The sequence below is a fragment of the Tamandua tetradactyla genome, chromosome 13, assembly GCF_023851605.1.
Source record: "Tamandua tetradactyla isolate mTamTet1 chromosome 13, mTamTet1.pri, whole genome shotgun sequence".
Classification (NCBI taxonomy): domain Eukaryota; kingdom Metazoa; phylum Chordata; class Mammalia; order Pilosa; family Myrmecophagidae; genus Tamandua; species Tamandua tetradactyla.
This window is the reverse complement of record NC_135339.1, coordinates 6,268,863-6,283,926: the sequence shown is the minus strand read 5'-3', so window position 1 is coordinate 6,283,926 and position 15,064 is coordinate 6,268,863. Positions and strand designations below refer to the sequence as shown.

Sequence of the window (15,064 nt, the reverse complement as noted above, 5' to 3'; positions counted from 1 at the left end):
AAAGGCTTTGTCCTCCCCAGCAGCTTCCAACGCTGACTATAAAGCCAGAACAGAGTTTGGCCCCAAACGTGCTTTCAGATCATTTTCCAAATGCGTGCTATTTACTTGATAGTCCACGATGGCTTCTTAGGAAAACAAATGAGCATGTTTCCATTAAGCAGCGAATGTCTCACCTGCCGTGGGCTCTGTTCTCAGAAGCACTGCACATTCAGTCACAATGCCCAAGCCATGCCCCTCTGAAAGACCTCCATCCTAGAGAAGCAGCGCCCCTGGGGTTTGTAAAAGTCTCTCTGCCCAAGGGGGGGTCTCCAAGTCACTGTTTCACTCCTGGTAGCCACATCTTTCTCCACCACAGCCCCACACACTGCTAAAGCCTCCTCCCTCCCTTTTCCTGGACAAATCGCCTTCTTCCTCAAGAACCTAAGGTACAAACATTTCTCCCCAACTCACTGGAAACATTAACGAGAGAGCCTCAAAGCTGTCGGATTTCCCTTATTTTGCAGGAAACCAGGTTGTTTCTTTGTGAAGTAAAGCGCTCGACTCATAAAGATGGAGTTCGTGCTCCAAGGAGTTACAATCGCAATTTCCTACACTTCTCTAAATTATACCTTCTTCCCCCAAATTGTGGCCCAACACCTACACATAAGCACACATAATATCTTTAAGTGAAACACTGCGTTGGATTTCCACCTCGGGAAGATATGATTCCCCAAATCAACAGGAAAAAAAGATGAACCACCTAATAGAAAAGTGAGGAAAAAGATGAGAACAGGCATTTTATGCAAAAATAAGGATAAGGGTTGATAAAGTGATGAAAATGCTAAACCTCTGTAATCATTAAATTAAAAAAAGAGAGAACAACAAAATATTATTTTCACCATTTTGGCAAAAATAAATAGCATAATGATACTAGTATAAGTAACAGTGTAATAAAATGCACATTCTCATTCACCTTTTGATGGATATTTAATATCCATCAAAAATTTAAGTGGGCATAGAAGTATTTAATCTATAAATATATTTATAAAAATATGTCAAAATAGAAAGACAAAGATGTCCCTGGTAACATCGAAACAGGAAAATTTTTAAAAACTGGAAGCAACCAAAGCACCCATGAGTGATCATCTTCCGTAGAGCATATAATGGAACACTACTCAGCTGTTTAAAAGAGACCAGCAGATGTGTGTGAGTGCGTGTTGATGTATAAAAGTCTCCAAGACATGATGCAGTGAAAAACCAAAGTGCAAAAGATGTGGAAATAGGATCTCACTGAAAATAAGACCTATACAGAGAAAAATATATAATGATGACAAAAGCATGTTTTTTCTTGAAGGAATCATAAGAAAACAACAAAAGCAAGCCCCTTTAAGCAAAAGAAAGGGGGTAGATGAAAGATTTCACCTTTCAATATATTCATTTCCATTCTCCTTGAAATTCCTAGGCAGGTATATGTGGCACTTTTTAATTTAATGTCAGCAAAATGTTCTGGGGGGTAAGATTATGAGCCAGGCTTTGCTATCTTCTTTATGCCTCTCCATATGAGTAAAAAATAAAATTCAAGAAGTGGGTAAGATTTAATGAGAGATCTTATTCCCAAGGTCTCCTGCTAACCTTTGCAATTAAAGCAAATCACCTACTCCCCACAATACAAAACTAAAATGAAACGCCTCTTTCTGCAAAACTGCCATCGAAACTCATTGGCAAAGAGATCCAAAGGTTCTCCAAAAACCATCTCCTTTTCTTCTGGGCACATCAACCAGAATCAGCATCCAGGATGTGCTATGCAGATGAAAAGTGAGCAGACAGGGCAGAACTGAAAGCAGCTTGGGGCTCTGGGACCAGGATTCTCCCCAGGCGACTTCTGAAACCTGCCCAGCAGGCAGTGCCTTAAGTCAGCCAGAAAATCTACCACTGGCTAAATGCCCAAGGCTCTGCCTTCTCTGCTTGGACCAGAAACGTTGGGTCCCTGTGAGGATCATTCCAAACCAGGGGCTCAGAGCCCAGAGAAGGCTCACCTGCTTGTAGACCAAGCAGGAGAGAGGGTCCTCCTCTCTGGGGCTAGAGCATGCTATCAGGGGGGGCTGCTCTGTAAGCTTCCATAAAACTCATCTATGCAGGTCCTTGGGGAAAGAGGGAAACGAAAAGAGGCCACCGCCCAGCCTTCCCTTCATGGGCATGCTTACAGAGTTGGTAGATTTAAACACTGGTCCTGGTTAGCGCCTTTCAAAAACCTTACTGAACTGTTAAAATCTTTCATAGGAAAAAAAACAAATTTTCTGAGATCACTGCATGTGTTGGTCAGCCCAGGCCTGGTGACCCGGGACAAGGTGGACGTGTGTCCTCTGATGTCTCAGGAGCCCTAGAATCTCACCACCATCTGGCCTGCCCCATATTTCCCTCCATTTCTTTGCCTACAAAATTCTCCCACGAATAAATTAAAGGAGCAGGTTGCCAAAGTTCAGCCCTGGTAATGCATCCACAGTGATGAAATCCTAAGGTCCCCAGGTTGGGACAACCGTTGGTGGCAGTCTCCCTTTTATTAAAAGGCTCATATTTACCAGAAATATTAGCCCCCTACATGGAAAGTCCATTCTCCATGGCCTGGGGAGGGGACACCGGTGGCCCGAGCTACTCCCTTCTCACCCCACCCCACCCCCACTTAATGATCCAGTGCAGAGACCTCACTAGGGGTTCTGAGGAGAAACTTCTTCTACGGCCAGGAAGGTCCTTAAAGACCTCAACCGTGATCCTGGAACTGGTCCTTGGCAGGTGCAAAGGAGGGGGAGTGGTTAGCATTTAGGATCAGAAACCCAGTGAGTCACAGAAGAGCCCAGCAGGTCAGATGACTGGGCTGGGTGGTGGGAAGGGATATCTGGGTCTGTGGGGGGTGGACCCTTGGGGCAGCCCAGAAGTGTCCTGGAGGCCACAGAGCAAGCCACCTCCCCCATGTGTGAGAGCAGCCCAGCAAGGGCTCTCTTCGGGGCTCTGAGTCCGGCTCAGGACATGGCCAGCCCACTCCCGAGTGCGCCTTGGCCTTCCGGGATGTTGGCAAAACACCGTGAAAGATTGATGCGGCCCCTTGAGCAGGGGAGCCCCAATTAAAGGCGTGACACCAGCATCTGTGCTGGGAAGCCGGTTCCGCCGGGCGCATAGCCCGGGGGCAGCCCCTGCCCCGGCAGGGAGGGAGGTGGGAGGCAGGTGGCAAGGGGGCGGGGGCCTGGAGCGAGGGTGTGGGGAGGGGTCGAGGGGCGCCCCTACTTACTGCCAGGCAGCTGCGCCCCTCGAGGGGCAGGGATCCCACCGCGCCCCAGCCTCACCGCCACTCGGGCCCTTTCCGGAGGGTGCGGGCCTCGCGGAGCGGCCCCCAGACGCAGAGACTTTTCCAAGCCAGGCGCGGCGCTTACTCACCCTCCAGCTGTGGTGGACAGTGGAAATAAAACATCGCCGACGGCCGGATCAGCTGGAGGGCGAGGATCCGGGAGGGTGGTGGTGACAGGCACGCTCAGCTCCCGGCCTGGCTGCAAAGCAACACCAATAGAGCCTAAGTCTCCCTCTGCCTGCGCCCCAGCCGGGCCGGAGAGCGCAGAGGCGCTCGCCTCCTGGAAAACCCCCTCCCAACGACCTTAGTCCACTATGGGCGACCGAGGGGGGGCAGTTGGCAGCGCCGTCTCCAACCCGGGCTCTCCTCCGCAGGGGAACTTCTCGGGCCGGGTCTACCTCCCGGCCACCCGCGTCCCCACCCGGGCCCCACCGCGCGGTCTACTTCCCTCCTCTCAGGGGTCCCCGCCGCCATCCCTGCACCCCAGGCACCGCAGCTGGGTCCGCCGGGCGTGCAAGGCCACATCCGCGGGCGACGGCCGAGCCCCAAGGCCGTAGCGCTCCGGGACGGTCGGCCGGGAGCCGGGCGTACCTCCGCGGGCAGCCGGGCGAGGAAAGGCCGGAGCGCGACCGCTTGGGTCCGCGCACCCGTGCTCTGCTGGAGGCGGGCGGGGCTCGGCGCGGCTGGCGCCCGCAGGACCAGAGAAGTGACTCGGGAAGTGGCCAGATGTCTTGCTGTCTGTCTACAGCGCGCGCCGCCGCTCAGCACTCGCTTTTATAATCTCACGCATAATTGGCCTTAATCTGATTATTTCCAGCGCTGTCTACAGAGAGTAACTTGGATAGGTCTATTGGACCTTACAAATGGCCCACGTGGTGTTAAAAAAAAAATCCGTCATTTCTCAGCAAACATCGGGAATGTTTTTCCCCCTTCTTTTAAAAGGGGGTCGAAACAGCCACCACCACCCCCAAAGGCATTATTTTCTAAACACTCCGACCCCTCCCCACGCCGCCTCTACCTTGAACCTTCTTTCAACGAGAGAGCTTGGGTTTGGGCTCACCCTCGTCAGAGGCCGGGCGCCTCCCGGGCTGCGAATTGACAAAGCGCTGCTAATTGTCGCCGCCGGATGGGTTTTGGAGGCACTCTTTGCACACGGCTTCCCTTTCCAAGCGATCGTACAAAAGGAAAGTTTGATTTTGTTCTCAGCAAGGGGTCCCTGAATTTATGTTCGCTTCTCCATGCAAATGATATGCGGTGGGACCCTTCGCAATTACTTTTAAAATGCATCGGAGGCAGACACTCAGCGGAGAGAGACCGCCCTTCCCTCTGCCTGGGTGAAAATTAAACTCTAAAGTGCCGGGCTGAAATTTTCAAGTCAGGGGCCCGGGATTGGATCAAATCACATAAACTGCAAAAAAAGCAAGTCTAATGGCGCATAATTGGTTCTGTAATAGCATTACACCAGGATAATAGCCTGTTACGGCCCCCTGCACTATTAAGTGCTTCCCTGGCGGAAAGCCTTTATGATATTAAAGGGGGAATATAATGATATTTTGGTTATTAAATGCGTGTAATTAATTTATGCACCACTGAAAATAAAGTTGGTATTATGACCCACTCAAGATGCATCAAAAGATGCAAGTCAGACAACTGTTGATAAGTTCTGGTGTCTGTGTTCAGTCTAGACTACTGATTTTATTTTGGGACGATGGCTTCTTGGACAGACTGCATAAATTGAATATTTTATAAACATTCTAATGCTATGTTCGGGAGCTGCGGAGAAGTGGTGGGTCGGGTCCCTGCTGGGCCCCGGGATCCTGCCGTGATCTTAAAGGTACAGAGCGTTGCAAACAAAAGGCCTGGCGGACCCGCGCGAGGACACCGGCCCCGGGCGTGGCGCGTGGAGCTGGCCCAAGGACCCCTCCCAAAACTGCCGAGAGAAAGGCGCCGCTGGGGCCTGAAGAGGCCCCTCCTGAGTTCAGCCCTCACGGGAGCGGGGGACGAACCGCTGGAAACCCGGACTGGGTTGAGAGTCGAGGAGCCGGCCGCGCCAGTTCCGCCAGGGCCATCGACGCCGCGAGCCCAGGCGATGTCACTGCGGGGGGCAAGCCCGCAGGTCGCAAGGCAGGTGCGGGGGCGGGAAGGGGGGGCAGACGGGACCCTCCGGGGCAGCCCCGAGCTGCTTTATCCAGAGAAAGCTGGCGTCCCGAGAGCCGACCCGCTCTCAGCCCGGGCCGAGAGGCTGGCTCGCGCTCGCTCTCTCTTTCCCTGCTTCCCCAGAACCCCTGCTCTCTTGGAGCCTTTCTCAAGAGTCCGAGGCTCCCCTTGCGCACGTAAGTCTGCTCCAAGCCCCTTCCGGTTCCCACCTGTTCTACCGGCGGCTCCCCACCGGGACACCCTGGAAGCCAGGTGAGGAAGGCGTCCTGGCCGGGCAAACCTCGTTATCTCTGCGCCAGCCTCTCAGGACCCTCAGCCCAGCACCGGGCGCCGCGTTGGCCCCAGAAACCAACAAGGTACGAAGCCCAGTCTCACCTCCCCAACCCCTGAAATTCGCCGAAACAGGTTTCTCTCAAGGCCCGGAAGAGTCCCGGAGACTTGCACGGGCTCGTTCTGCAACGCGCTCAGTGCGCATCCCTGCCGGTCAGTACCCTGGACAGCGGCACCGGCTCCACCCGGGCGGCGCGCGCAGGCAGGCGGGACCCCAGGGCCCCTCCGGGTCCCTGCGCGGCGCGAGGGGAGGGGGGACCCTTAAGGCAGTATCACGAGCTTTCAGGGACCGACCACCCCACTCATCTTTCAGTGCCATCCTGCGCAAGTTACTTTGGAACGCGCTCTCAAGCTCTCGCAGAAAGGACCAAACTCGATTCTACGGCCCAACGCGCGGCTCCTGCCCTGTGACTTTGGCCAGGAAGCGTCCCTCGCCGCCCGCCCGCCCGCCCGCCCGGGCCCCCCAGCTTCTCTCGACGCGAGCCCGGCCGCCCCCCTTGGAGGGACAACCCGCGGGCTCCCGGAAAACACCCACCTCGCCCGGGGCTCGGAGCCAGCTCGCGACCCTCAGCCTCGCCTTCTCCAGACGTCTCCCCGAACCGCGAGGGCAGGCTCGTTCCTCTTGGTAAAATGGCAAATAAAACAACCAGCCAAACAACCGTAGAAAGAAAAGGCTACAGCAAACTTTGATGACGCGAGCCCCCTTTTTTTTTCCGATTGTTTCCGACTCGGCCCTGGGAAAGTGCCTAATATATTCATTACTGCCTCTTCCCCGCTCCCCCCACCCCTCCAAAAAAAAAGGGTGTTAGTAACGAAAAGATTATTTTTTCCTGAATTCTTGTGCGGTAAAATGTATTTTCCAATTACCCAAATTCACGGATCTGTCCCGCTTGGACACTCTGATAATTTACGACCTAAAAGTGTACTTTCTTTATCTAAAGACCAAGGTGACTGCTTTTAATTTTCTCTAACCTCTTTACACTTGATGTTCACCAGACTCATAATGTTAATTGGCTTCATATACGGATCATCAGTTTAATGAAGAAATAAATCCTGTGTTGCTTTATGTTTTAACAGTGATTGCTTTAATGAGGAATGTGACGGGTTCCAAAATCAAAGCTGCAGGAGACATTAGAGGGGGGGGTCCTATGAGGTCGGAAATACTTATTTAAAGTTAAAACCAAGGCCAGGTCATATTTCAACAGATTCTCACATCACCTCCACCTCGGGTTCTTCCAGCTTCTGGAAGGAGACAGCTCTGTGGTCCTCAGTATTCCTGCTCCCACTATTTAATACACAGCAGCCAAAGTTAGCATTCCCTATAAGATTCATTTTCTGGTTACGAAATAGGGTGAGCTGCTTTACCTTCAGCCCAGTAGGGCAGAGAGAAGACAAAAAATAGAGTGGGAAGTTCAACTTTCAAGGTTGCTCACTTTTAAAACAATAAGAGAAAGTAGGTAAAGAGTGACACAGATCGCCCCACTCATCCCAAGAACTCGTGGGCAGATTTTGTTGTGGAGGCAGCACCCCCAAGGCCATATGTCCCTAGCAGTGAAAATCCAAAGCCTCGGCACACAACTGGACCAATGACCCAGGCCCTCGTCCCTGAAAATGTCTCCTGGGTACTGGGAGTTTTATATCTCTGTATCAATTAATAACAGAGTAAATCTGCTTTCTCTAATGGGTGTTTGATTTTTCTAATTTTAAGATTGCTCTAGGAAGGGAAAACTGTCATTTCAAAAACACCGAGAGAAGCAATAAAATGCTGGGAATCGGAGCATCTAAATATGCAAGCCCTAAATTGTCTTTCAGTTGAATTATGAATCGTTTAAAATTGATTCCTGAAAAGAGTCCTGAGTTAAAGCAAAGCCCTTTGACAAATGTAGGGGTTTTAGGCTTAAGGTTGACGTTTCAAACACCACAAAGGGCACCCACTTCTTACCACTTATTCTATTTTTGGAAAATCGGGGCAACATTTGGAGACGCCACCATCAACATCTTTTGAGCCCAAATAAGTGAACATACATTGGACTTGACATCTCTCAGCTATACTCAGAAGGGATTTTCCCAACCTCTTTTTAAACTTTTCTTTAAGCAGAAACAATTTCAGTAAATATAGTTTGAGTCCATAATGAAGGGGTAAAAGAGATAAAATACTTCAATTTTCAAGTAGCAAAAATCCACAACAAACTCCTAATCATGTGCTTTGGAAGGGTCCAGGTGATTAATAATGTTGCTGTTTTGCTATTAGGTTACAAAAAGCCTTTCTAGTATGATTTCTGGTGAACACACAACTCTCCCCAGGCAGAAGGTACCACATATGTGGGCTCAGTGTGAGCACAGCATATTCCCTACTTACCAGAAAATCTATTGCTGTTTTGTAGTTTTTAAAATTGCCAAGTAAAGCTTGGGTTAGCTCAACACGCTAGAGTACAGGATAAACATAGCAGTTAATTGAAATTCCAGATGAGCAGGGGACTTGTGAACAAAAGATATATATACACAACAGGGATAGATATGCATTTTATTATCTTGGAAATTCCTCATACTTCACTAGTTTTACTGACATGTAAAAGTAATAGCAGCTTATTAAACGCAAGTCACCTTTCTATAACTTTACCTCTGGTTGTCTCCAGGGTGAGCCCACTTGGGCCAAAGCTGCCCCAACTTCAAGAGAATTTGTCGGTGGCTCCTGCACCAGTCTGCCAGGCTTGCTTGCTTATGTTTTCCATTTTTCACACTTATTTGTCTGGTTTATTGAGTTTCACTCAGCACATCTATTGAATAGAAAACCTAAACTTGGGGCCTTTTGGTTGGATCCAAGATATCTGATTTGGCCGATTCTTTGAGGAATCTAGATTAATTGCCTTTAGGCTACCTGTCACCTCCCCTTGGCCATGGGCCCCTCCCTGCCACAGCAGTTCATGCCAGGCCCCTTCCCCCTTCATGTGACCTGCCTGACTCCTGCAGGCATCTGGCTTTTCTACACACGTTCTGCATGAGTCCCTCACCGTTTTCAGGATGATGGTGACTTCTTGCCCAGCTTTAGGATGGGAATGGGGTGCATTGCAGGAAAACACACCGACGCCTTCTGGAGGAGTTTCAAGAGCTAATTCAGTCCATTTCAACAAACACTTCTCTTGCACCTACGCTGGGCTGGTGGCAGAGGAAACATACCTGAGCTTCTGGACTCAGGAGCAGCCCCCAGAGGCTCTAGCTGGGAAAGGAAAAATGGGACTGGTGGGGAGATGGGAACCCACAGAAAGAAGTGAATTCTCTGGGCCTCCACTCAGCTCCCTGAGGATTTCCTCAAGAGCACCCTCTCACAAAACAGCCCACCTTGGTCATGGGGGAGGGGTTCCCATCCTCAGGGACCCGCATTCTCGCACTTGGTGAAGTGTCAGGGCCTCCCCTCTGTTCCCAGAGCTCAGACCATCACCCCAGAGTTAAGGGGTCTCAAGAGAGTGTGTCCTCAACCTCCTACTTCCTGGTTCCAGGTGCACTGAGAATTCAGGAGGCTGCCCTTCCAGGTACATTTCACCTACAGGTTCAATCCGTAAGATTCTAATATCCAGGACCACGGTGATTTATCTACTGGAGCCACTGACCTGGAAAAAAACCTTTTTTATAAACATTTAAGCCTGTAAGTCTAGCTGACTATTATTAAGATTGTGATGATGATTCACTAATAAAGAAAACTAAATCAATCCAAGGAAATCTCAAATATGATCAAACCAAAAAAAAGAAGTTCTCGGTCGCCAAATCTAAATGGTCTCACCAATACATCTCTAGGGAAAATCACTTGAAAGATCAGCTCTTTGGTTCAGAGTGGTTCTCAGTGAGAGCTAAGAAAGGGCTGGAGGACGCAGAGAGCAGAAGGTGGGATGTGAGAGCAGAAGGAGGAGGCTGTGAGAGGCGAGATCCGCGATCACCGGTGACCAGTGAAGCTGGTAAACCCAGCAGGCAGGGACCCAGGCCTCCTCCCAACTCCAAGCCCAGCGCTCCATGCTGCACCCTCTTTAATAAAACATGTTTCCCCTGAAACAAAATACAGTCAATGGCCCGTGCTAAGTGCTCAATAAATGCATGGAATTTAATTGAAATGACTATGGAAGGAACGAAATACGTTTGCTACATGAATGATTAGTAAACACAATGAAAGCCTTCTAATTTCCAACCAAGTTGAATTATGACAACAGCTACCATGGACAGGGAAGGGACTTTAAGTCAGGCGGTTGGGGGTCAAATTTGGCTCCTTCTACAACTTCAGTTTCCTTGTGTACAAAGCAGGATTGGCGATACCCGCCTCTCAGTACTGAGCTCTGGTCACTGGCAGTCTCTCCCTGTCTGGGTCCCTCTTCTCTCTCTCAAGCCCCCTCACTCACCCTCTCAAATACCCTGTCTCGCAAACACATGCTCTCTCAAACATACTCTTTCTCTCTCATCTCTCTCAACACTGTTCTCTCTCTTTGACACACACTCTCTCCCTCTCAAACGCTCTCTCCTTCCCTCTCGCTCCTTCTCCCTCTTTCTCCCTTACCCCCACCTCTCCTTCCTTCTTTCACCAACACAGTTGGTGCCTAATCACTGTGGCTTTTCCCTGATGACCTTGATAACCTGGCTTTTCAGGACCCTTCCTTTCCCCATCTGGCCAACCCCCTCCTGTCCAGATCAGGAACCCCTCACCAGATGGCTGCCTCTCCCCACCCCTGGACAACCTGCTCACGCTGCCCTGTTCTAGATCTGGGGCTCAGTTGGTCATGGCTTGCCAAGCACAGGCAGACCATGTTTCCCCAGCATGCACGTGCCTCCTTCCTTCTCGGTGGCCCTGGCTCCCCAGCAGCAGTGCTCAGAGCCCAGTTAGGTCCCTATTTATGGAAGAAAACTGGCTGGGCTCTAAACAGAGCTGGTGCAGACGACGTGCACCTCTTGGTGTCACCACCCATCTGCCTGCAGCCCCCACAGGCCCACCCGGCCAGGGGCAAGGCTCAGTGTGACATTCCAGAACGTTCTGGGAGCGGCCATCGTTTCTCTGTCTATCCATTTTTCCCTTAGGTCATCCCACACAGAGGTCTGGAGCACCACTTGTGTGCCAGGTTATGTTCAGGGATGTACCTGTGACCAAGACACTAGGAACTTAGGGGAGAGCCTCTTAGAGCCATTAGGACAGTGCTTGCTAAAGCCAGGTCATAAGCAACGGACAGGGGGCTCCCAGCCTTCACCTCCAGGAGAGCCTCAGCTGCCCAGAAGCTGTCCCCCATACCACTGGCAGCTTGGGCCAGGAGGCAGCCCAAGGGGTTGGGGACGGCGTCCTTCACAACCCCCCAGCCTCTCTCAGCTCAGGGGGCACAGGGGACAGCTGGAGCAGGAGGGTCCTGCCTCCGACTTGGCTGAGAAGGAGGCGAACCCCAGCCGGCCTTCCAGCCGGGCTCAGCTTGAAGCCCTCCCAGCTCTCTCCTCCTTCACCCGGGCATTCCCTCCACAGATGCTTCACTCACAGCCACGTGTGTAGCCCCTGGGGCTGGCACAAAGGAGATGCCTTTTCTTTCACCTTGAGATAGAATATATTTTATATTTATAAACTCTCTAAGAGAAGATATTTATGATTTTCTTTTTTTTTTACTAATATTGCCTCTCCAAATGTGCTGCAAATTCCATGAGGATAGAGAGCAGGTCAGCTGGTACTCACCACTACAGACTCAGTACTTAGCTCAATGCCTGGCATTTAGTAAGCATTCAGTAAATATCATTTGAATGCATCAGTTAACAGGGCAGGATCTACAGCTCTGGGTCATAGTGGACAGAGACCCAGGCAAGGAAAGCATTTGACCATCAGTGGCTGAGACCACCAGCAGACAAGTGCGAAGGGGCGCACGGGACTGTGGTGTGGCCTCCAGTCAAGACTCAAAGACGGGCAATTGCCTCTTGTCTCCTGTATCTATTCCTAACTGTGGCTGATGACTTTCGAATAAGCACAAAATACATGCGGTTTGCAGGGCAAGACAGACGCACTGGCTGGTCTTCTAGGAAACCTTGAAGGAAGAGGAGGGGCGCCAGCTTCACAGCCTGACGCCACTCCTTTCTAATCTGTCCCCTGACTCTCCTCCCCACCCGTCCCAGCGCCTCCCCTTTCCCCACACCATAGCCTGAAGCCCGTAGAATGGGTAAGGGGCTGAGTCCAAGACCCCTGCAGCCACTTTCCAGCTCTGTGGCTCTTAAGTTACCTTCCCTTTAAACATCGTTTTCTCCACCTAAAGGGAGAAGTAATTCCCCTCTGAGAAGAAGGATGTGCCAGGGCTTTGGCAAATGGCAAAATACCCACATGGATGGACTGGGGGTGGGTTTCCTTTCATGACACTGAAAAGTGAGGGGAAGGGATGCTTGGTGGTGCTGGGAGGGGGGCAGCCCTTTCATTTCTGCACTTCTGTCCTCACTCCAGAAATGCTGTCTCTACCTGTCCCTTCCTCTCTTTTCTCTCCCCACCCCTCTCTACCTGTTGCTCCCTCACAGCCCCCGAACACTCTCCGTGTATCTAAAGCCGTCTATGCTAAACCCTGCTGGGTCCTGATGGCCTCTCCATCCTTTCCCTCCTGCTTTGCAGTGGCCCTGACCCCTCACTGCCTCCCCATTTAGCCGGGAGTCAGTGTTGGGAGGTGGTGGGGTGAGGAGGTAGGAATGGAGAAAGGGTGAAGGGGAAGGAACCTCATTTCTTACTTCATGCAGAGCTTGCCAGCTGGCTGTACACCCACAGTGGAAGCTTTGGGGCTTGATCAGAACTGATATTGGTTCATTTTTTTTTACATGGTTTAAAATGGGAGACCCATTGCACAGAGCACAACTGGCCACATTCCATACCCCGCCCTTGGGTGTAACCTCTTGTCCCTTCAGACAGTGACGATTTCTGTCTGACGTCTGGAAGGCATCTGAACTCCAAACCCCGAACAGATTTTTTTTAAGTGGTGGGTTTATGGTTGACTTTCCTTTTATTGTGCTTTCAGAAAATATTGCCTAAAGGAAAAATAAAGCAATCAACAGATTAAATGTTAAAATATTTTTAAAAAAAAGATAAACCAAAAATTTTAAATCACCCACAATGCCACAGCCTAAAGACAACCAGTATTAATCTTTTCTTGTATAGCTTAGCGATATTTTTATCTGAATTTATTGCATGCATACTTTCTAAAGAAAAAATGGAATCGTGGGACTTTTTCACTAAATTTATTGTGAGCATCTTTTCATGTCATTAAATAATCTTCTGTGATATTATTAACTGCTCTGCGCGTGATTAGGATATAAGCCCGGTGCTGTAACATAACAATGCTTTAACAAGACAGAAGTTTATTTCCCTCTAATGCGAATGTCCAACCTGGGATGGTGACCCATAAAGATGGAGTGGGGGGCGATTCACCACCATTCCTAGGGTGTGGCCCTTGCCCCAGGGGTCCTAGGGGATGTTTCTCCACAACTGCACCCAAGCGGGAAGTTAGAAGAGGGAGTGGCGACCACACCCCTTCCTGTAGGAAGCACAAACTTAGGGGTTTCACACCTCACCGCACCTCTGTGCTCGTCTAATTGGCCAGAACTCAGGCGTCTGGCCACATGTGGCTGTTGAGAGACTTAAAATCAGACTTTTTATCTCGGTATCCCTGTACAGGCCCAGATAAATACAGGGGTTCTTTTATCACGGGCGGAAGGAGAATAGATATTGGGAGCAACAATCAGTATCTGCTGAGATTGCATTTTATTGAAGGTGCAATCACAGGGCGTGAGAACATCTACTGTTATCTTCCTCAGTTACATTTTCAGTAGAGAACTTATTTGATCAACGAATAAGGAGTTAAGCATGCAGACTCCTTCCCATTTCTGGGAAAGGTCACTTTTAGGTGATAGCCACTTGTGTAATTTTTCCTCCTGGCTTCCCTTCCACCCTGAGCACCCTTCAGCTTTCCGTCTTTTAACGAGGAGACTGCTGCATGTGTCTGTGACCATGGCTTCATGGGAACCCCAAGCTCACAACCCACATCCCACAGGCTTCTGTGTCAGCCCCCTCTGGTCAGGGGGATGCACCGCTGGGGCCAGGCAGGGTCTCAGGGACAGCCTGATGAGGGCACCGGGGTCCGAGAAGAGTGGCCTGCAGCGCAGCCCTTGACGCCCAGACAGGCAGCTGGGTAAAGAGGCTGGTTCAGGGCAGAGGGCACAGTCAGGAAACTCAGGGCAAAAGGACGCTGGGGTAGGGGGCTGGAACACGGGGAGGCAGGTGTTTCCGCTACAAAGTCACCTCTGGGGACAGAAGCATCAGAGAGGCTCACAGGGTCAAATGCCAGGGGGCTTGAGTCCCCAGACCGCTGGCTGGATAGCTTCCCCAAGGCAGGGTCTTCAGAGCCTCCTTGGAACCTTCTCAGCGCTTTCTGCTGGGCTCAGAGGATGGCCACCAGCAGGGGACGGAGGTCTGGCAGAGAGATCTTTCAGGGCAACAGGCAAACGCGGGTGGTAGCAGGTGGCTCCACACGAGAGTGGGGCCAATGAGGCTAGGTGTGGAAGGACTGCACACCCCACCAGCCTTGTCCCCAGTGCTCTCTCAGCCCAATTCCTCGAGTTAGGCTGAGATAACCGTGCCGACCCCCTGGGCAACTTCTGAAATTGCTGCTGCTGCCGCTGGCACCCAGCCCAAACTCGCCCCCATACGCTCAAGCCAGAGCCCACGACGGCCGCCAGGTGGCGCCAACGTGCAAAGGGAGCTCGGACCACTGGCCCCCGCGCCGCCGCGGCGGCAGTTTCCCAGGGGAGTCGGGGGCCCCCGCTGCTTTCTCTGGGTACTCTCAGCTCCTTCCAAGACCCTGCACAGAGCGAGGGCTTGGAAAATGTGCAAATGTCTCCTGGCTGGAGGCTGGGGATGGAGGGATGGGTGGAGGGATGGACAGACGGACGGAAAGGCAGTGAGAGTTGGTTGCCACCCCAACCCCGCCCCCGAGCCGGACACCCCTCTCTGCTTGCAGAGGAAGCCAGAGCGGTGCCGTGCACCCAGCTGCAGAACGGACCCTCCTGGAAGCCTCTGCTTCCATCTGGGCTCCAAAACCCCGGGGAGGGTCTCCGCCCTCGGTGCCAGAGAAGCAGGTGCCCGGGGGTGTCGTCTCACTCCGCACCCCACCCGGGGAGCTACGAAGGTGAAAAGCCCCTTCCCGTGCCCGCTCCCCTCCCCCGCTCGTCCTTGCTGTTCTCTGCCACCCGGGAAGCTGGCCCTGCGTGTCCACCAGTCTC

General features: G+C 51.6%; 1 protein-coding gene across 1 annotated transcript in view; it reads right to left on the bottom strand.

Annotated features, from left to right (window-relative positions):
* Positions 1–3,442, bottom strand: part of DRGX (dorsal root ganglia homeobox) — a 38,467-nt gene extending 35,025 nt beyond the window's left edge. Inside the window, exon 1 of the mRNA XM_077124366.1 lies at positions 3,409–3,442. Coding sequence (XP_076980481.1) covers positions 3,409–3,442 — 34 coding nt within the window. The remainder of the gene's footprint in view (positions 1–3,408) is intronic.
* Between the last annotated feature and the right edge of the window lie 11,622 nt (positions 3,443–15,064).